The 22,883-nt window shown below is 41.6% G+C and overlaps 1 protein-coding gene and 1 pseudogene across 2 annotated transcripts in view; one reads left to right on the forward strand and one right to left on the reverse strand.

Moving 5' to 3' along the window:
- LOC147965304 (uncharacterized) lies at positions 1–18,953 on the forward strand. The gene is made up of 2 exons (XM_087530402.1): positions 1–96; positions 18,582–18,953. The coding sequence occupies exons 1-2, from the start codon at positions 1–3 to the stop codon at positions 18,951–18,953; spliced, it is 468 nt and encodes a 155-aa protein (XP_087386528.1).
- The window catches only part of LOC125516790 (uncharacterized), a 21,475-nt pseudogene continuing 12,846 nt past the window's right edge, over positions 14,255–22,883 (reverse strand). Inside the window, exons 2-11 of the transcript XR_015609264.1 lie at positions 20,875–21,525; positions 20,577–20,775; positions 20,408–20,488; positions 19,969–20,101; positions 19,803–19,888; positions 19,637–19,713; positions 18,115–19,186; positions 17,812–17,985; positions 16,326–17,731; positions 14,255–15,968 (exon numbers count right to left, since the gene is read on the reverse strand). The product of XR_015609264.1 is annotated as an uncharacterized LOC125516790 (transcript). The remainder of the gene's footprint in view (positions 15,969–16,325; positions 17,732–17,811; positions 17,986–18,114; positions 19,187–19,636; positions 19,714–19,802; positions 19,889–19,968; positions 20,102–20,407; positions 20,489–20,576; positions 20,776–20,874; positions 21,526–22,883) is intronic.

Here is a 22,883-nt window from a genome sequence, read left to right on the forward strand (position 1 = left end):
ATGGAGTCTGCATGGGCGCCGGTCGGAGCTGACTGCGTGCGCTCGAGCGCGAGGACAAGCCCCTGGCATGAGGAGGAGGCGGGGGTTGCTACACTGGTTGGTGGATCGAGGCGAGAGAGGTGGTTGGTCCGATGGGGATAACAAGGAAGGAGGCTAGTCGGGTGGCTCGATCGAGTGGACCGGGAAGATCCCGAGGAACAAGGAAGAGTGGGTGGCGGCGGGGGGGGAGGATTTGATGGATAGATGGGACAGGGCTAGGGTTAGACTATATATATATATAGGTAGGGATTAGGGTAGGGCTATATCTTTCCTACGATTATAATCGGATGGCCGAGAAAAATAAAGGCTAGAGGGTCCAAATAAATAATCGCAGATGATTTAGGGATGATCCGAAACCAACGGTGACGACTGCCCGGGTCGGGTCCGGGACATTTTTCGGACGCGCATGCGAGGAGAGCTGCAGGCTGACGAGAGTGGTTAGGTTGGGTCTAGCGGTAGGTAGTGGATTGTGTAGACAGTTAGGGAGGAAAGAGAGGGAAAGCCCGACAACAGTTTTCGGAGACCGAAAACGTCCGACGATAGACCGGCTATACTGCCGCTATAGTTATTCGTTGGGGCATCAAACGAACTCCGAATGCGATGAAACTTGGCAGGCGGCCTACCTACAACATAACAACACCTGTAGGATCTAGAAGTAGATGTGTCTAGAGGGGGGTGATTAGACACATAATGCTCAAGTTGCAATTTTTAAGCTTTTTCGGTTTAAGTGGAGTTTAGGCACAATTTCAACACACTCAATACATATCAAGCAAGCATGCAAAGAGTATATGAGCAGCGGAATGTAAAGCATGCAACTTGCAAGAATGTAAAGGGAAGGGTTTGGAGAGATCAAACGCAATTGGAGACACGGATGTTTTTCCCGTGGTTCGGATAGGTGGTGCTATCCTACATCCACGTTGATGGAGACTTCAACCCACGAAGGGTAACGGTTGCGCGAGTCCACACAGGGCTCCACCCAAGGGTAACGGTTGCGCGAGTCCACACAGGGCTCCACCCACGAAGGGTCCATGAAGAAGCAACCACCCACAAAGGGTCCACGAAGAAGCAACCTTGTCTATCCCACCATGGCCATCGTCCACACAGGACTTGCCTCACTAGCGGTAGATCTTCATGAAGTAGGCGATCTCCTTGCCCTTACAAACTCCTTGGTTCAACTCCACAATCTTGTCGGAGGCTCCCAAGTGACACCTAGCCAATCTAGGAGACACCACTCTCCAAGAAGTAAGAAATGGTGTGTAGGTAATGAACTCCTTGCTCTTGTGCTTCAAATGATAGTCTCCCCAACACTCAACTCTCTCTCATAGGATTTGGATTTGGTGGAAAGAAGATTTGAGTGGAAAGCAACTTGGGAAGGCTAGAGATCAAGATTCATATGGTAGGAATGGAATGCCTTGGTCTCAACACATGAGTAGGTGGTTCTCTCTCAGAACATGTGAGTTGGAATGGTGTATGTGTTCTGATGGCTCTCTCATCGAATGAGGAGGAGGTGGAGGGGTATATATAGCCTCCACACAAAATCCAACCGTTACACACAGTTTTCCAATCTCGGTGGGACCGAATCAATAAACTCGGTCGGACCGAAAATGTAAACCTAGTGACCGTTAGAGATTTCGGTGGGACCGACTGGATCAACTCGGCGGGACCGATGTGCTAGGGTTAGGGTAAATCCAAAACTCGGTTTGACCGATTACTCAAACTCGGTGGGACCGATTTGGGTAATAAGTGAAACTGAGATTTGATCAAGCAAACACGGTGGGACCGATTGCATATCTCGGTGGGACCGAGAATATTGCAATGGGTAACAGAGAGTTTGCAAGCCCATCTCGGTGAGACCGAGATCCCATCGGTGAGACCGAACTGATTAGGGTTTGGCAGTGGCTTATGACAAGTGAAACTCGGTGGCGCCGGATAGGAAGAATCTGTAGGACCGAGTTTGGCTTAGGGTTTAGGTCATATGTGGAAGTGGGAAAGTAGCTGAGGATTTTGGAGCATATCATTAAGCACATGAAGCAAGAGGCTCATTAAGCAACACCTCATCCCTCCTTGATAGTATTGGCTTTTCCTAAAGACTCAATGTGATCTTGGATCACTAAAATATAAAATGAAGAGTCTTGAGCTTGAAGCTTTAGCCAATCCTTTGTCCTTAGCATCTTGAAGGAGTTCCCACAACCTTTAGTCCATGCCACTCCATTGTTGAACTTATCTGAAACATGCTAGATTGGAATGTTAGTCCAACAAGAGATATGTTGTCATCAATTATCAAAACCACCTAGGGAGCACTTGTGCTTTCAATCTCCCCCTTTTTGGTAATTGATGGCAACATACATCAAAGCTTTAGATAAAGATATAAAGAACAGCAGGTAAAGCTTTGGAAGAACATGTAACAAGCATAGACTCCCCCTACATGTATGCACTCATGTAAATATGAAATATAGAGACATATGAGAGAGCATAACCATGACAGAGTACGCAATGTGTTACATGCATCTTGTCCATATGCATCAGAGCAAAGGATTATCAAGGAGAATACCTTCATGCTCATGAGTCCTTCTTGCAAACAGTATGTACATAAGCAAGAACTCCTCATACTCATGATTTTGATGCATATACTTACCTTGTGGTCTTGAGTTGGCTTAGGATGGAATGAACCTGCACAAACAAGGTTAGATAACACAGGTGCATCCACTAGCCAGAGTAAACAAAAGAAACCACAAGAATACCAAGACTGGGATGACATGTAGAGAGTGAGTACAAGGTACCACATTGAATTCAACATGTCCCCAAGAATAAAGATATGCAATGAATTTGACTGATTTCTTTCCCTTAGGTGTCTTGCTCCCCCTGAATTGTACATGGGATATTGGGAGAAGATAGGAAACAGAAAATCAGAGCTGAAAGATATGAATAGAACTTAATTCAAATGAGTTCATATGAACATGTCTTTCCCCCAAAAAGACGTGCGGCATCTCTCCTCTTGAACATCAAGCATCTGGGATCCTTGAGTATTCTCTCCCCCTTGGAGATTTCTTTCTCCCCCTTAATATATGGGATCCTTGAGTATTCTCTCCCCCTGATGATAAGCTTTGATGTGATCTCTCTCTCCCCCTTTGACATCAATTTCCAAGAAGGTTTTTCCTGGAATCCGTCGAATAGGTTTGGTCCTTGAGATTCAGCATAAAGCAGTGAATAAAACTGTGATGCTTGTAGAGGACAAGATTCATTGAGTGGAGCTGGATGAGAGGAAATATAGAGTATGTGGCAAGCTGTTTTTCCTGTTGCGAAATCGGTGGCACCAAGTGGCATGTTTCGGTAGTACCGAAGGGATTCGGTTGGACCAAAAATGGCAATTCGGTGAAACCGAGTTCATCACAGAGAAAAACACTTGTCACCTCAGCTCACTAGTCAAGTAAGATCTCACAAAGATTTGCAATGAATTAGCTGAAAGATTTGCAAGGAATTTGATGCAGAACAAAAACCAAAAAGAAAAGAGTGAAAGTTTCTAGATGAAGTTTTTTTTTGTTTGAAAAAGAAGGAAACAAATATGCAAGGGACAAATGCAATAACTCAGAAAAGAGCACAGGAGAACTTCATCTAGAATTGGGCGGTGACATAGTCACCTATGTTAGAGTATATTGACTTAGGAGTCAAGTGAGGACACTTGATCATAGGTCATACTCATCGTTTAAGCTCAAAATGGGGTTACCATTTTTCATTTAAGCATCTTGATGTATTCACATCTTGTTGAGTTGCTTTGACTCATGTCTTGGAGTAAAGCTTCTCTAAGATGGAATAACATACCTTGGGTGGCGGTGTGGTTCTTGCTCGTGTAGTTGAACTTGTGTAGGTGCTCAAGGTTGATGTAGTTCATCAAGAGTTGGGAGCACCACTTGGAGTTTGAGTTCATCTACCTACATGGGTTAGTTCTTGCAAGGAAGAGCACTTGTGTATCCAAAAATGACAATCATGAAGCTTAACATAGAATTTGTCAAAGGATATGTTTGAGTGGTTTTGTGCTTCCCTGTCTTCAACCACTATTGTGTAGACTCTTGGTGATGTAGAGATTGCTCAAGATATGAGTGAGTCGCAATCTCATGGAATTAGATTCAACCAAGCACCTACATGGGTTAGACAACATGCAAGGTGCAAATATATCCAAGACATAAGATAGTTATCATAAGAGATATATCATGGATTAGTCATAAGCTCATGTCTTGCATGTATCCAATGGAGTTTCTACTCCAAGTTCGAAGCATCAATGATGTTCAATTCTCCTCTCAACCTGCAAAACACTTTCTCATCAAGTGGTTTAGTAAATATATCCGCTAATTGCTTGTCGGTGCGAACATGCTTAAGATTGATGTCACCCTTAGCAATATGATCTCGAATGAAATGATGATGAACTTCAATATGCTTAGTTCGAGAATGTTGTACAGGATTATGACCAATTTTGATAGCACTTTCATTGTCACAAAGCAGTGGAACATGTTTCACATAAATCCCATAATCTTTAAGAGTTTGGGTCATCCAAAGTAATTGAGCGCAACATGAACCAGCGGCAATGTATTCCGCTTCGGCGGTGGATAAGGATACCGAGTTTTGTTTCTTGGAAGACCAAGACACAAGAGATCTGCCAAGAAATTGACAAGTACCCGAAGTGGACTTTCTATCAACCTTGTCTCCAGCATAATCCAAGTCGGAATAGCCAACAAGATCAAAAGAAGACCTCTTAGGATACCAAATGCCAAAATTTGGTGTATGGATTAAATATCTCACTATCCTTTTCACAGCCTTAAGATGACAATCTTTAGGAGCAGCTTGATATCGTGCACACATGCACACACTTAGCATAATATCGGGACGTGAAGCACATAGGTATAACAATGAACCAATCATAGAGCGATAAACCTTTTGATCAACAGGTTCACCATCTTTGGTCAAATCATTATGTCCACTAGTAGGCCTGGGTGTAGACATACCTTTGCATTCTTGCATATTGAACTTCTTGAATAAGTCCTTGGTGTACTTTGTTTGAGAGACAAATTTACCTTCCTTAGTTTGCTTGATTTGCAACCCGAGAAAGAATTTGAGTTCACTCATCATAGACATCTCAAACTTCTCTAACATTAGCTTTCCAAACTTTTCACTAAAGAGAGGGTTAGTTGAACCAAATATGATATCATCAACATAAATTTGGCATACAAATAGTTCTCCATTAACCCTTTTAGTAAAAAGAGTAGAATCAATTTTACCAATTTCAAAACCACTTGTAGTAAGGAACTTGGTCAAGCATTTATACCATGCTCTAGGAGCTTGTTTAAGACCATAAAGAGCTTTGTGGAGTTTGTAAACATGATTTGATTTCTTAGGATTGACAAAGCCGGGAGGTTGTTTGACATAAACTTCCTCCTCTATTTCACCATTTAGAAAAGCACTTTTAATGTCCATTTGGTACAAGGTGATATTATGGTGATTAGCATAGGCAAGCAAGATGCGAATGGACTCAAGTCTAGCAACGGGAGCATACGTCTCACCATAGTCCATACCTTCGACTTGTGTGTACCCTTGGGCGACGAGACGTGCTTTGTTGCGAACCACTTGTCCATCTTCATCTTGCTTGTTGCGAAACACCCATTTGGTACCAATGATGTTGTGGTTGTTGTCGGGCTTCTCAACCATTGTCCAAACTTGGTTTCTCTCAAAATTATGTAGCTCTTCATGCATAGTGTTTATCCAATCTGGATCTTCCAATGCTTCTTCAACCTTCATAGGTTCAATGCTAGAGATGAATGAATAGTTTTCACAAAAGTTAGCTAAACGAGTTTTTGAGCGAGTGATTCTCCCGGTTTGTATATCATTGAGGATTTGCTCAACGGGATGATCTTTGGCAATTCTTGCTCGAACTCGAGAGAGCTTTTTCTTGGATCTTCGTTGAACATCTTCTTCATCTTGTTCTTCTTCTTGGCCTTCTTCATTGTTGACGTCGTCGTTCTCTTGTCGTGGTGGAGAAGGAGGTTGTTGATGTTCACCTTGACGTACTTCCTCGTTTTCTTCATCTTGGTGTGTCCCACTTGTGGATGCTTCCGTGTCGATTCTTGGTTCACCTTGTCGTGAAGTAGAAGCTTCCACTTGGACGGATGAAGTACTCTCCTTCACCTCCGTTGGACGAATTTTGCCGATGGACAAGTCTTGAATTGCTTCTGAAGAGTCTTTGTCTCCTACATCAATTGGCAATTGCTCTACTTGCGAGCCATTAGATTCATCAAACTTCACATCTACCGTCTCTTCAACCTTTCGGGTGAAATTGTTGTAGACACGGTAAGTGTGAGAGTTTGAGCCATAACCAAGTAGAAAACCTTCATGAGTTTTAGGAGCAAACTTTGAACAACGATGCTTATCAAGAATGTAGCACTTTGAGCCGAATACTCTACAATATCCAACTTGGGGTTTGTTACCGGTGAGAAGCTCGTATGCCATCTTGCCGAGTAGCTTGTGAAGATATAAGCGATTTGTTGCGTGACAAGCTGTCTCAACCGCTTCTGCCCAAAAGTGCTTTGGCGTCTTGTATTCATCAAGCATCGTTCTTGCCATTTCGATGAGCGTCCGGTTCTTCCTCTCAACAACTCCATTTTGTTGAGGTGTGTACGTAGCCGAGAACTCGTGTGAAATCCCTTCTTCGTCAAGAAAGGCGTCCACATTTGCGTTCTTGAACTCCGTTCCGTTGTCACTCCGAACCTTCTTGATCTTCACATCAAACTGATTTTGGGCCTTCCTAGCGAAGTTTCTGAAGATCTTCTGGACCTGCGACTTGTCATTAAGAAAGAACACCCACGTAAATCTTGAAAAATCATCAACTATAACTAGACCAAAAGAATTTCCACCGAGACTCTTGTAGGCGTTGGGACCAAAAAGATGTTTACCTGCTTGACAAGCACTGCAAAGTCTATCCTTATCAAATATGACATCATTAACTCCAAGGATATGATTTCCTTTAATAAGCTTGTCAAGGTTTCTCATGCCAACGTGACCTAGTCGTCTATGCCACAACCAACCTTTTGAGGATTTAGCAACAAAGCAAGTTTTAGGTTGTGCCTTTTTAGAGAAATCGACAATGTAAAGATCACCTCTACGCATACCCGTAAAGACCATTTTATGATTGTCTCGACGAAATACTTGGCAATCTACCTCAGTAAATAGGACATTCAAACCGAAATCAGCAAGTCTAGATACTGAAAGTAAGTTGTAGCCAAGAGATTCAACGAGCATGACATTTTGAATGGAACTATCATGTGAGATGGCCACCTTACCAAGGCCAACCACTTTACCCTTTGAATTATCACCAAAGGTGACATATTTTCGAGGGTCGTTGTTTTCAGCAAGCTCACGAAACATCTCTTCATCTCCGGTCATATGATCAGTACATCCACTATCAAGAACCCATTCCTTTCCTCCTGATTCATATCCCCGAAGATTTGCCATAAGACCAAAATGTCTCATTGCATCATCAAGATTGAAGTCACTATCATCATCATCATAATATTCATGTTCATCATGATCTTGTGACTCATCATTTCCTAGAGAGGGTAATTCATTAGATAAATGATCAAAGTGGTTACTTTTATGAATTCTTATAGCTTTGAATATGATATCATTAATGATTCCAACATCTCCTTTAGCATGCTTAAGATTGGCAAGTTCAAAAAGACATTTACCAAAACTGGGATCACTAGAGTTCATCTTACTCAAGGCAATAGACTTATGGAGAATTTCATCCAAAGTTTTCAAGGAATGATTGGGAAATCGTTCCTCAAGAAATTTCCATATAGTATAGGCACAATTTTGAGTAGGCAAGCTAGCAATCAAATTTTTGGGCAATCCTCTAATGATGAGCTCAATAGTTCTAAGATTGCGAATCATGTCAATATCTTCATCTAGGGTAGGATGCAAGGGATCAATATGGGGTGCACAAGGGCTAGCAATATACTTGCTCAAATGATATTGATTGAAGATTAGAAGCATCTCATTTTTCCACTCATGAAAATACTCTCCCTCAAGAATAGGCACTCTATGTCTAAGACTCCCTAATGTAGACACATCCATCTTCCTCCAATGGTGATTAAACCAAGGCAATGGAGACCAAAGCTCTGATACCACTTGTAGGATCTAGAAGTAGATGTGTCTAGAGGGGGGTGATTAGACACATAATGCTCAAGTTGCAATTTTTAAGCTTTTTTGGTTTAAGTGGAGTTTAGGCACAATTTCAACACACTCAATACATATCAAGCAAGCATGCAAAGAGTATATGAGCAGCGGAATGTAAAGTATGCAACTTGCAAGAATGTAAAGGGAAGGGTTTGGAGAGATCAAACGCAATTGGAGACACGGATGTTTTTCCCGTGGTTCGGATAGGTGGTGCTATCCTACATCCACGTTGATGGAGACTTCAACCCACGAAGGGTAACGGTTGCGCGAGTCCACACAGGGCTCCACCCAAGGGTAACGGTTGCGCGAGTCCACACAGGGCTCCACCCACGAAGGGTCCACGAAGAAGCAACCACCCACAAAGGGTCCACGAAGAAGCAACCTTGTCTATCCCACCATGGCCATCGTCCACACAGGACTTGCCTCACTAGCGGTAGATCTTCACGAAGTAGGCGATCTCCTTGCCCTTACAAACTCCTTGGTTCAACTCCACAATCTTGTCGGAGGCTCCCAAGTGACACCTAGCCAATCTAGGAGACACCACTCTCCAAGAAGTAAGAAATGGTGTGTAGGTAATGAACTCCTTGCTCTTGTGCTTCAAATGATAGTCTCCCCAACACTCAACTCTCTGTCATAGGATTTGGATTTGGTGGAAAGAAGATTTGAGTGGAAAGCAACTTGGGAAGGCTAGAGATCAAGATTCATATGGTAGGAATGGAATGCCTTGGTCTCAACACATGAGTAGGTGGTTCTCTCTCAGAACATGTGAGTTGGAATGGTGTATGTGTTCTGATGGCTCTCTCATCGAATGAGGAGGAGGTGGAGGGGTATATATAGCCTCCACACAAAATCCAACCGTTACACACAGTTTTCCAATCTCGGTGGGACCGAATCAATAAACTCGGTCGGACCGAAAATGTAAACCTAGTGACCGTTAGAAATTTTGGTGGGACCGACTGGATCAACTCGGTGGGACCGATGTGCTAGGGTTAGGGTAAATCCAAAACTCGGTTTAACCGATTACTCAAACTCGGTGGGACTGATTTGGGTAATAAGTGAAACTGAGATTTGATCAAGCAAACTCGGTGGGACCGATTGCATATCTCGGTGGGACCGAGAATATTGCAATGGGTAACAGAGAGTTTGCAAGCCCATCTCGGTGAGACCGAGATCCCATCGGTGAGACCGAACTGATTAGGGTTTGGCAGTGGCTTATGACAAGTGAAACTCGGTGGCGCCGGATAGGAAGAATCGGTAGGACCGAGTTTGGCTTAGGGTTTAGGTCATATGTGGAAGTGGGAAAGTAGCTGAGGATTGTGGAGCATATCATTAAGCACATGAAGCAAGAGGCTCATTAAGCAACACCTCATCCCTTCTTGATAGTATTGGCTTTTCCTAAAGACTCAATGTGATCTTGGATCACTAAAATATAAAATGAAGAGTCTTGAGCTTGAAGCTTTAGCCAATCCTTTGTCCTTAGCATCTTGAAGGAGTTCCCACAACCTTTAGTCCATGCCACTCCATTGTTGAACTTATCTGAAACATGCTAGATCGGAATGTTAGTCCAACAAGAGATATGTTGTCATCAATTATCAAAACCACCTAGGGAGCACTTGTGCTTTCAACACCGCTTGCCAACTTTCAACCCATTCCGAGAACATTTTCCAGCCACTTATAAAATACTATTTCGGACATGCCACGGGCGAGTGCAAGTGTGTCTGGGCTCAGAACGGACAATGGAAGGAACTGGGAGACCCGGACTAATGCAAGTTTCAAAAACATGATGATGCAATGCACATGATGACATGATGAAATGCAACAAGCAAGCAAAAGACATGGCAACGATAGCGAATAACTGGAAGACACCTGGCACATCGGTCTCGGGACGTCACAATCTAAGTGGGTGTTCTTAAGTAATATGATTAATTGAACTTAAATTTATCATGAACTTAGTCCTGATAATATTTGCATATCTATGTTGTAGATCAATTGCTCGTGTATAGCTTCCCCATTTTATTTATGATATGTTCCTAGAGAAAACTAAGTTGAAAGTTGATAGTAGAAATGATGGGGACTAGATCCGTGATCTGAGGATTATCCACATTGCTGCACAGAAGAATTATGTCCTTGATGCACCGCTAGGTGGCGAACCTTTTTGCAGGAGCAGATGAAGATGTTATGAATGTTTGACAAGCTCGGTATGATGACTACTTGATAGTTTAGTGCGCCATACTTTACGGCTTAGAACCGGGACTTCAAAAATGTTTTGAATGCCACGGAGCATATGAGATGTTCCAAGAGCTGAAATTGGTATTTCAGACTCACGCCCGTGTTAAGAGGTATGAGACCTCTGACAGGTACTTTGCCTATAAGATGGAGGAGAATAGCTCAGCTAGTGAGCATGTGCTCGGAATGTTTGAGTACTACAATCACTTGAATCAAGTGGGATTTAATCTTCCAGATAATATAGTGGTTGGCAGAGTTCTCTAGTCACTATCATCAAGTTACTAGAACTTCGTGATGAACTATAATATGCAAGGGATAACGGAAACAATTCCCAAGCTCTTCGCGATGCTGAAAATTGGCGAAGGTAGAAATCAAGAAAAAGTATCAAGTGTTGATGGTTGACAAGACCACTAGTTTCAAGTAAAAGGGGAAGGGAAAGAAAGGGAACTTCAAAAAGAATGGCAAGCAAGTTGCCACTCATGTGAAGAAGCCCAAAGCTAGACCTAAGCCTGAAACTGAGTGCTTCTACTGCAAAGGGAATGGTCACTGGAAGCGGAACTACCCCAAATACTTGGCGGATAAGAAGGATGGTAAAGTGAACAAAAGTGTATTTGATATACATGTTATTGATGTGTACTTTACTAGTGTTCATAGTAACCCCAGGGTATTTGATACCGGTTCATTTGCTAATATTAGTAACTCAAACTAGGAGTTGCAAAATGAACAGAGACTAGTTAAGGGCAAGGTGACGATGTGTGTTGGAAATGATTCCAAGGTTGATAAGATCACCATCGCACACTCCTTTTACCTTTGGGATTAGTGTTGAACCTAAAATAAATGTTATTTGGTGTTTGCGTTGAGCATGAGCATGATTGGATCATGTTTATTGCAATACAGTTATTCATTTAAGTCAAAGAATAATTGTTGTTCTGTTTACATGAATAAAACCTTCTATGGTCATACACTTAATATAAATGGTTTATTGAATCTCGATCTTAGTGATACACATATTCATGATATTGATGCCAAAAGATGCAAAGTTGATAATGATAGTGCAACATAATTGTGGCACTGCCGTTTAGGTCATATTGGTGTAAAGCGCATGAAGAAACTTCATGCTGATGGACTTTTGGAATCAGTTGATTATGAATCACTTGATGCTTGCGAACCATGCCTCATGGGCAAGATGACTAAGACTCCATTCTCCAGAACAATGGAGTGAGCCACTGACTTACTGGAAATAACTAGTAGAGTGCCCGTGCGTTGCCACGGGCTCTTGAAATAGTTTGTAAGACTTGCATGTTAAATTTCACATGTACAAACAATATAACAGAAACACAATTATTGAATAATTGAAGTCCATTTTTTGCAATGTAAATTGATAACAAAAAGAAAGATTAACGACATGTCCATGTAACAAATTGAGCGATGTTCCAACTAAACATCTATTATAAAATTATAAATACCTAGATGATGCGCTTAAGAAATTCTTTCACAATATCAGGAAAGTTGCCTTTAGCTTTATTTCCACAATGTTTTAGCAAGTAGTATAATAAAAACCGCTTCCTTAACTCATACCCATCTTGGCATAGACAGTGAGTTTAAAATTTCAAGCCTTGCAATATCATTGTCCTTGTTGATTTAAATTAGGCACTATAAATCTTCTAAAAAAATAGGCACTATAAATCTGCAAAAAAAAAACCCACCCTAAACTCTGTACTTAATCTGAAGAAATAGTTGCTTAGTTATTCTTATAATCTTGCTTGTACAATTATGATAGTTACGATAATCACCTAGGAGTTTTAATTTTTGAAAGGAAAAAACAACAACAATCATTAGTCCCTTAAGAAATCACGACATGAATCTGAATCTGACCAGCTACAAGATATATCCTTCCTAATATTCAGATCTAGTGGGAAAAACTACTACCCAACAATATACATATAATATAATCGACAATGTTTTCTGCATTTGCTAAAAAGTCATGGGAACAGAAAATGACTTGGGGCTTCAAGATCCAATATTATATACACAGGCTCGATGCGACAAAGCTGGCGAAGAACATCGAGATGGTTCCAACGTAGGATTTGTCTCGATTTAAGGACTTTCACATGCCCAAATCACCCCCCCGTCTTTGTCAGCCACACCTAATAGAAGCAACATAAATGGTTATGCTGTTTTTGAGAACCTTCGCTTGAACAATCACGGGAGAATGTAGCACCTGGCAACAACGTAACTGCACGAGAGCTTACTACTGCCCCCACACACAAATTGCAAATCACGGCAATCAAAATGGAAGACTTAAAGTGCAGACGTAATATTTTGTACCTTTGAGAATCTCTCTGGTAACAAAGGTAAAAAGATGGAGATGTAGTCAGTTCATTGTTAGACTCATTAACAATAATAGTGATGGGTAAAAAGAGAGGCCACCTATAGTCCCCATCTCTGTCTGATTTACCTGAACAAAGGCTACATAAGAAAATATACCAACCCAGAACCAATGTGCACCACCTTCGTTCAGAGTTTTTGAAAATGTAGAGCAGAAAGAAAAGCATATTGTCATATACCGATCAACGTTTCATTCTTAATTTGCATCGGATCTCCATTGCCTATGCTGCCTGTCTTCACTCCGAACGGCCTCGCTCCGCCTAGACCAAATGTTGGGAACTGAAGAACAAGTCAACTTAGTGTCTTAGTCGTACGTGTTTATTTCATATCTTGTAATGGTTTAGCCATGGTTGCTTCTGTTCTGTACTGCTAGTAATAACTAATAGAATGCCCGTGCGTTGCTACGGGCTACTTTGATGACTTATTTTTTACCGTTAAAATGTTCTCTTATTCTACATTTCTTACTTCTCACAACTAAAAATGTTCCTTGGAATGACATGTAGAAGGATAAATTTACAACCATAATAAAATATCAAGAGTTAAAACCATATTTATCAAAGAACATTTCTACAACACATCTGATAGATTGACTACAAACACATAGGTGAGTTACCACCAAATCCAATTTATATTTAATAACATGGTTGTCCTACCAATGTATACCTGCAAGATCTGTCTCTCCTTCCTCCCTCCCTATCCCTCCATCACTCCCTCGATCTCTCCCCCCTCTCCCTCCCTCACTCTCTCTCGATCTCGAGTGTGTTGCCTTCTCAAGAAGGCTTCAACGCTCTAGTATCTTTCTCATGAGCATTGATTGCATATACATATACCAATATTTGTTGTATCAAAGTCGGTGAATTTTTGGCCCCTTCCAACGACATTGCCCCAAGAGCCTTGTCTATGTGCAACATATATACAAAAAAAAATATTTGTATGCATCTCTTCTGATTGCGTAAAACTCGATGGGTTTTTAGTCTAGTCCATCATAGTTACATCAATGACTTTGTCAATCGGCATTTCCAAAGAATTATCGAGCCATGAGTTCTGATATCTAATATGCAAAACTAAACATATAAACACATAGTTAAGTGCCAATACGTTGCAATGGGGGAAACTGCTCCACTGGTATAACTTCAATTGCGCCTAACATATTCTTATAGGGCACATCAGGCGACATTGTTTAACAAGTTGCTCATATGGACGAATTTAAGAATTGTCCAAAATATATAGAATTTCTTGTTGCGAAAAATAAGGTGTTGCTCTTGCTTTATTAACTATTGTAGCCCTTTGAAACACAAGAAATGGACTATTAAAACACAATATTAGTAAAAAAGAGTAAATTATTGATTTCAAGCAATATAATGTATAACAAACATATAGCTTGCAAAAATGTCTTACATTATGGAATAGGGGAGTATTTTACTAATGCTGGGATGTTGAAAAAGTTCAGAAAAAAACTACAATTGCAATATTCAGCCTAATTGTATCCCTTACATACATGGCAATTGCGCTAAAGTAAAACCGAAAAGTGCATGCCACATGGTGAGGGAAGTCATCTTAAAGATATGGTGCACGCCATCTTCTCTTGTTCTGTAAAATTCTTTGGTGGCCTTCTAGTATAGTATCAATATACGTGAGGGTTGCTTTGGTCTAGATCATTACATCTAATAGGAGAAGAGGAAAGTGTTAATAGACATGCTCAACAAAGTTTAGTTGCAGCAAATATTTCTCAGTATATTCTTGGGGGCAAAAACTTCTACAAATTTATTGCAAAACTGATTCATGATAGTACAATGCCCAAAATTTAAATGATTGAGACGCACAATAGATGTGGCTAACACAATGAAAACAACCAATATGTGTTATTCCCTTTCTAAAAAAATGCAGCTCCCTTGAGAGATAAAACTCTGAAGTATATGGAAAATGCATATGTATTCTAGCTGAATGTCCACTTAAGAATATATCCATGTTTGCCGATGAAAGCAATTGTTTTCTCTAGATGCACTATGTGCGCTACCAATGAAACATTATCTATCCTGCACATACGTCACAACTGCTAAAGCAACATGACATCAAACTGGTTAAGCCGTACTTGCAAGAGTATAACAGCAGATGGAGAAAGTACAGGAAAGAAGAACATGGAGACTTGGTAGAGAGGTCGTCAAACTGGAACCCAACTTTGACATGAGTGGCCATGCATAGCAAGATGTTGCCCGCGGTGCAATGTGTGCCTTGCAAGTAAGACGAGGACGCCTTGCCGAGGCAATGGAAACTTCAGCAGTGGCAGCAAAACCGAACCTAAGAGGCGGCCGACAGGGGCTGCAGAAGCAGCACACACCAACAGCAAGCCGAGGCAACTTGGGAAGCGGAGGCGGCAATAATGACTTGCTAACCATGGGGCAGTCTGCCAAGCATAAACCCCATTCTTCTCATAAGCTATAGCCGTGACCGAAGACGACATCCCAACGTGCCCCTCCCTCCTATGCCTCAAATCGTGTACCAGCGAGAGACCGTACCGGTGTAGAGAAGCCCTTGCGAAAATATTATTTAGTTAGAAGGCTGATTGCTGATGAACATTGATTTTAGAACAATAAACATATATTCACATAATGTTACAGTTAATCCCAAAAATATAGTATTGAACTATCCAGAAAGTGATCTAAAATGATGAAAAGTTGAGAACATAAAGAAATCAACATCATCAAAATATTCTTCCAATTAAGACACTACTACAACAAGAGAATGGAACTTTTGGCATCAATGTTGATGTTCCTCCATCTGGCTCCATTCTCTTACTGTAAAAGAATGGAACAAATTCATTTATGACCAAGCAAAAATCTCTACCGCGCAAGAGCCTTGTGACAAAAAGATTGAGATGGTTACCTCACAGAATTCCTGCAATTAGATGCTCACTTCGGCAACAAATACTTGAAAGCGGATAATTAACTGAAAGGTGACCTATCTACACAATTGAGAGATTCTGTACGTAGTACTATGCTTATTCATATCAGAATATCACAAAGATGGATGTGTACCTCCCTGCTCCTAGACCATGAACTAAAGGGTTGTGATTTGCTTCTCTTCCTTCATTGGTCCTGCGTGGAACCAAACAGTACTCATACTCCTTTTTCATACAGCTAAAATGATGAATCAAAGAAAAGTCTGAACAACTTTGCACAAATAAAAGAGCATATCTAATTAAACACATCCAGTCAAAAAATTGTTCTCGCTGGAGAGCACATCAATATAAAATGAAAAGTATCAATCAACTTTTATATTACAGGTGATATTGGCACAATTTATCAGAAGAAAAAAATGTGCAAATTAGCAAACGCCTTCTGTCCATAGTAGCATCAAGAGGTGAAAAACAAGTGAAATGTAGCATCATGGAAACACTGAATCAACAAGGATAGTTAGAATGCAAACATATAGGAGATGAGAACTCAATTAACCTTTTATCTGGGACAAGCTTCGCATCAGATCAACTTCATGGAGAAAATTGTCAACTTCCATCTCCGCACGACAACTTCCATCGACGATAGTGCTGACTTGCTTGATTACTTGTCAAATTCTCCTTTTATAGTAGAGATAAGTAATGGTGTAGTAGCATGTATTAAATATAATGTTGAGGGGTTGAATACCAGATTAAATTCAATAATTCATATGATAGTAAAAAAATCATACTGATCTTTCACACTCAATATTTACTTGTCTTCTCCTTTATAACATATTGTATATCTACTTCCCACATTAATATGCTTGATACCCATATTTCTTTAATCGCCAATCCCAAGTCACTACAGGACCATCAGGTTATGTAGGTGCTAAACATTACAACTGATAAGCTTCTTGTAAGCAAAAATGTTTTAAAAGTCAACCTGCAGACACTTTATATTGGCTTAAATTTAAAAAAAGTTGTATTTTGATCCCAAAAATTTGAACATTGCAAATTTTAGGTGAACTCTGAAATGATAGTATCTACTGGAAGCAGTGAGAATGCATCGCACAATTACATATATCTATCATCTATAATTGTAATCTTCGTTTCTATTTAACAATGGAACTTTCAGTAGGGATGCATAATATAAACCCGGTACGATGCAGTAACTGATATTGATATGTTACTGGGTGATGGGAGTATGTAAGCTGCATCATATAAATCCAAAAGCAATTGGAATTTTACTATTAAGCAAACAAATCCCCATGAGAGAATGACTCACTCCTCCACAATTATGGTTGTTTTTATATTACAAACAACATAGCAGCAAGCCTGATAAGACTTTATTCGGTCCGAGCCCTATAAGAAAATGTAAACTTTCTTATCCTTTAAATTTGGATCAATTCTTGAACATATAGTTACTTAGAAAGAGCACCAACACCAAATAGGAGTGTTCGGATCAAGATGAAAGAAAATGCCTCTATTTATCATATGTTTATTAGGTACATAACGCTGAGCAATATATTCTCTAGGGATGCTGCCTGCGCAAAGTGTAGTATACACATGTTTTCGACCCACAAACACAGCTAAGGGATGCCAGTGAAATTCAGAAAAGTAGATGATATATGTTTGTAGGATAGATCTTCTACTGTATGCAAGGATTAAGTTAGATGGCCACATACCTTGCTCAAGTTGCATAATTGATTCTGGGATTCCATATATCTGAATTTGGTCAGTGGATATCATGTATATATTACGAACAGTGGGTGTTAAACGTTGACTGTAACGTCATACAAATGAGGGACTACAGTTACAATTGGATGTGTTGATGTCACAAACAATGTGATTTATGGTCTAGGTGGACCTTGTTGTCTATATCCCTTAGTACTACATTAGCTCGCTATAATCCAATCCAAAACCCTGCAAATATGAAGAGCATAAATAATTGCGCTAAAGCCGTTTGGTTGTCTGAACTCTGAAGTAGTGGAATTAGGACTCACTGAAATAGCAGCTTCAATAAAAGGAGGCAATATGACTTCCATCCTGGTTCCGCCAACTGCTGTTGCTAGTCCTAGCTCATGCACAAAAATCATCATCCTTGCCGAGCACAATAAAGCCTTTCCTCATTTCAAGAACCTTCTCTGGATATGTGATAAAATCCTGTTCTACAGCAGCTGCTACAAAACCAAAATTGCAGACTGCATCAAAACATCATCATTGTCAATTTATAAGATAATTCAAGGGCTAAATAGTTGTCCAAGTTTTGACATATAGATTAGTTATGAGTAATGAACCATACGAACCATGCATGTATCTTACAACTTATGAGGGCTGCTCTGCAAAAGCTTGACTAATCTGCATATCAAACAGGTTCTAGATATGGTAGGATATCTTCACCCATAGACGTTGATATGTGTACAACCTTCTGCTGCCTTGGAAGCACACGATGCACAGCATCGGAACATCCACACTCTGAAACAAATCAGAGCATGCCACAGGATCCTCGGACAGGGTCAGACACAAATAATGTTGTAGGCACGGAATTTTCTCATCCATATCTACACAGAACGCAGCATGTGCACAAAACAACTCATAGTGCGATAAAAAATTTGGCTGCAAGTCTTCAGATAAAAGGCAAATGATGCACTACCTCAAACCACCCACTATTTTTAAAGCTTATAAAACATCTTCGAGGCATTCCTCCAACTTATCCTTAAATCGTTTCCACCATCGGAATTGAAAATAACCGCAGAAATATGACAGAATTTAGATTTCTTTTCTTACGGTTCGATCGATCGGCCTGCTCCTCCCCTACCTACTCCTCCTGGCCACGATCACCTTCCCGCAGCGCCCCGGGAAGCCCAACCCGTCTGCGCCCATCTTCCTCGGCCCCGAGCGCCTCCTCCTCGCCGCGCACATCGTGGGCGGGTTCCTCGTCGGCGCCGCGTTCCCGGCGCTCTACATCCTCGACGGCCTCCGGTCCGGGGACACCACGGGGATCGCCGCCATGGCCCCGCACACGTTCCTGCTCTCCGCGCAGGTCTTCACCGAGGGGCTCACTGCCGCGTTCCAATGGCGGTTCTCGCTCCCCATCAGGGCCGCCGTACCGGTCATGTACAACACGCGCAGGATGTTCGTTTAGGTGACTACATATGTGTACGTGTACGAGAAATCTATAAGTATACGTTAAACTCGATTAATGTCAAAAAACCAACTAATGTATGCCCCATTGCTTGTAAATATACAGAAATCTCAGTGCAAATTTACCTCTAAAAACATTCTCAATGCTAATTCTTGTATCAGGAAAGGTACTCACCTGAACGAACCTGACTAAGGAGCTTCAACTTTTACTGCCACTGACTTGTTCCTGTGAAACTGTTGGATGTACAAGATTTCATGAGAAAGACCCATAATATGCATAAGATATTTTTCTGATTGAATAATTAATACATAGCTTGCTTATGTAGGCTGTAGCTTCCGTATCTAAGAATATGGGAGAATATCGGGTGCTCCCACACACAAGGTGTTCATGCTCCCACCCTTCATAAAATATCCCCTACCATGTGTGTGGTTCCTGACATATGAGATGTGCTTTTTGCACTGGTTGTATTGTTGTAGCATACACATTAGGGCTGTTTTCCAACAGAGCACGTGAACTAACAAAGTTGATCCTAACTGAACAAAGGGCATTCATATAGTATATGCAAGCAGTAACTGAAACTATTCTAAATTATATGTAGGTCTAGTGGTCTACTCTTTCCATTGACTTGGAGAATTTTTTTTTGACGAAAGTACAATATGATGCCCATTAGTAAATCACTTCACCTGTATGCCCAGGGATGCTAGATCCTTGTGAATTTATTCCAATCCCACGAGTCCTGAAGTGTCAATGTTCACCATGTCTGCAGACCAGAATCATAACTGAATTGAAGATGCCTTTGGAATTTTTATACAAGTTTAGCAATTATCAAACTTCCCTGTAGGAGCTTACTTGACAAGTCAAAGACAACTGATTGCACCCTTTCCCTGACCTTATCATTGGATGTATCCACTTCAGCCCTTACCCATTCCATGATCCTGAATTAACAACACCCATGTGAGGACTTACATCAAACTTTAGACAATGCGAGGTTTTCTTTCTTTGATCATGTTGGCACCTTTCTTTGATGAAAGTCGCATTGATGAAGCAGAGGAAGGACATATCGATGCGTGTGACTTGTATGGCCGGTGTTCGGCATCGAGCTCGTACCATCTAACCGTGGCGAAAGACTGTCCAACAGCAATGGCTTCCTGAAACAGGCAACATGCACAAACTTGTTTGGTCAGTTCAACCTGCATTTCGCCGTGAAAACAAACACGTGCTGAATTGTTTGTACGCTTCTTGGCATGAATCAAACGACATGCCTTCTACAGTCTTGGGATTCTCCATTGTCAGTCGTAAAAGAATAAAATCATGCACAATCCTGATATTTCATACTATTTAGTAGTACTATTTAGCATGGATACCCATATAATCAATGCATGGTAGTGCTAAAAGTTAACTGTGACCCTGAGTTCTAATCAAATGTGCAGGAAAGGATAGCATGTTTAGCACACCTTGTCGATTGCAAGCTTCCCATCTTCTTGCACAGTGCATTTCCAAGACATCTTGGAAACCATTCCCTGCTTGTCGACCACCTATCAGATATTTACAGGTCGCAAAGTCAATTCACACTCGTCTAAACAACAACCAGGGGATAATTATCAAATTGTTAGATGCATAAACCTTGACATGGTAGTGCTCTTTTGTTGAAACGAACTCCAGCCCCATCCTCTCCACAGCGAATCACTCCATGTCATCCAAGAAATCACTTGGCAGATTCGTATGGAACGTTTTACGGACTGGGCTCTTGGATCCTTCTGTCCCTGCCCCTACGAGGTCGCGGACCGTGTCCAGGGAGACGTGCGATCCACCAACACAAAAGCTGGGTGGTGGCGCGCGTTAATCACAATGCTATGTGAGTTGTGACACGAAGAAGAGATCCAAGAACTGGAAATGGTGGGACGCATAGAAGAAGACTCACAATTGGAACATGACCTTGCCCACCCTTGCCATGAGACTCAGTTTTGCCTCCTCGTCTTCCCTGGGCACATCGTGCGTCCTCTCCCTCGCCTTCTCCGCCGCGTATAAAAGGTCCGGCAAGAACCTCTCGGCAATGACTACGGCCGCGTCCGCGGCCTCCGTGGAGCCGGAGGATGGGGAGGAGAGGGCAAGGACGAGGGGCTTGGCGCCGGTCATGCGCTCGACGGTGTAGCAGGGGAAGGGCTCGAGGCGGATAGATTCAGCGTCGTTGGAGAAGGGCGGGAGCGGGAACCAGCGGGAGACGCAGTCTGCGGCGTGGATGATCTTGTTGGACGGGGGAACATGGGGACGCCCGCGAGGGAAGGAGATGGAGAGGGAGGGGCAACAGCGGAGCAGGGCGGCGGGGGACGGCGGCGGGCGGCGAACCCTAGAGAGGACCGAGCGAGCGATAGGAGAGGCGAGACCGAGGGAGGAGTTGGATCGAGCGATGCGGAGGGGGAAAACCAACAGAGAGCACCGGACGAAAAAAACCGACGAAAAAAAAATGAAAAACCCGGACGAAAATGGTGGGACGAAAATAAACCCGGAACGCAGACTACCAACTGAGACATTAAGAGTAGAGATAACGACGGGAGTTTCGGCGTGTGCGGGACTTGATCACATGGTTTTCTTTGGTTTTTCGCGGCTGAGGGGAAGGTGGGAGAAAGTATCAAAGAAGTACCAAAAAAGACCGGGTGGGGTGGGACGAAAATAAAACCCGGAACGCGACCTACCAACTGAGACATTAGGAGTAGAGATACATATTGATGTATGCGGTCCGATGAGTGTTGTGGCTCGCGGCGGGTATCGTTATTTTCTGACCTTCATAGATGATTTGAGCAAATATCGGTATATCTACTTGATGAAACATAAGTCTGAAACATTTGAGAAGTTCAAAGAATTTCAGAGTGAAGTGGAAAATCATCGTAACAAGAAAATAAAGTTTTTACGATCTGACCGCGGAAACAAATATTTGAGTTACGAGTTTGGTCTTTATTTGAAACAATGTGGATAGTTTCACAACTCACGCCACCTGGAACACCACAATGTAATGGTGTGTCTGAACGTCATAACCGTACTTTATTAGATATGGTGCAATCTTTGATGTCTCTTACCGAATTACCACTATCATTTTGGGGTTATGCATTAGAGATAGCTGCATTCACGTTAAATAGGGCACCGTCTAAAAATCCGTTGAGACGACACCGTATGAACTATGGTTTAGCAAGAAACTTAAGCTGTCGTTTCTTAAAGTTTAAGGTTGCGATGCTTATGTGAAAAGGTTTCAATCTGATAAGCTCAAACCCAAATTGGAGAAGTGTGTCTTTATAGGATACCCAAAAGAAACTGTTGGGTACACCTTCTATCACAGATCCGAAGGCAAGATCTTTGTTGCTAAGAGTGGATCCTTTCTAGAGAAGGAGTTTCTCTCGAAAGAAGTGAGTGGGAAGAAAGTAGAACTTGATGAGGTAATTGTACCTCCTCCCTTATTGGAAAGTAGTTCATCACAGAAATCAGTTCTAGTGATTCCTACACCAATTAGTGAGGAAGCTAATGATGATGATCATGAAAACTTCTGATCAAGTTACTACCGAACCTCTTAGGTCAACCATAGTAAGATCCGCACCAGAGTGGTACGATAATCCTGTTCTGGAGGTCATGTTACTTGACCATGACGAACCTACGAACTATGAGGAAGTGATGATGAGCCCAGATTCCACAAAATGGCTTGAGGCCATGAAATCTGAGATAGAATCAATGTATGAGAACAAAGTATAGACTTTGGTGGACTTGCCCGTTGATCGGCAAGCCATTGAGAATAAATAGATCTTCAACAGGAAGACGAACGCTGATATTAGTGTTACTATCTACAAAGCTTGAATTGTTACAAAAAGTTTTTGACAAGTTCAAGGTGTTGACTACAATGAGATTTTCTCACTCGTAGCGATGCTTAAGTCTGTCCGAATCATG

This window comes from Triticum urartu, chromosome 6A, assembly GCF_056163025.1.
Source record: "Triticum urartu cultivar PI428250 chromosome 6A, HENAU_Tu73, whole genome shotgun sequence".
NCBI lineage: Eukaryota > Viridiplantae > Streptophyta > Magnoliopsida > Poales > Poaceae > Triticum > Triticum urartu.

Coding starts and splice junctions, on each gene's coding strand:
- LOC147965304 (XM_087530402.1), top strand. CDS start 1: ATGGAGTCTGCATGGGCGCCGGTCGGAGCTGACTGCGTGCGCTCGAGC. Junction 97..18,581: donor AGGCGGGGGTTGCTACACTG/GTTGGTGGATCG, acceptor GACAGAATTTAG/ATTTCTTTTCTTACGGTTCG.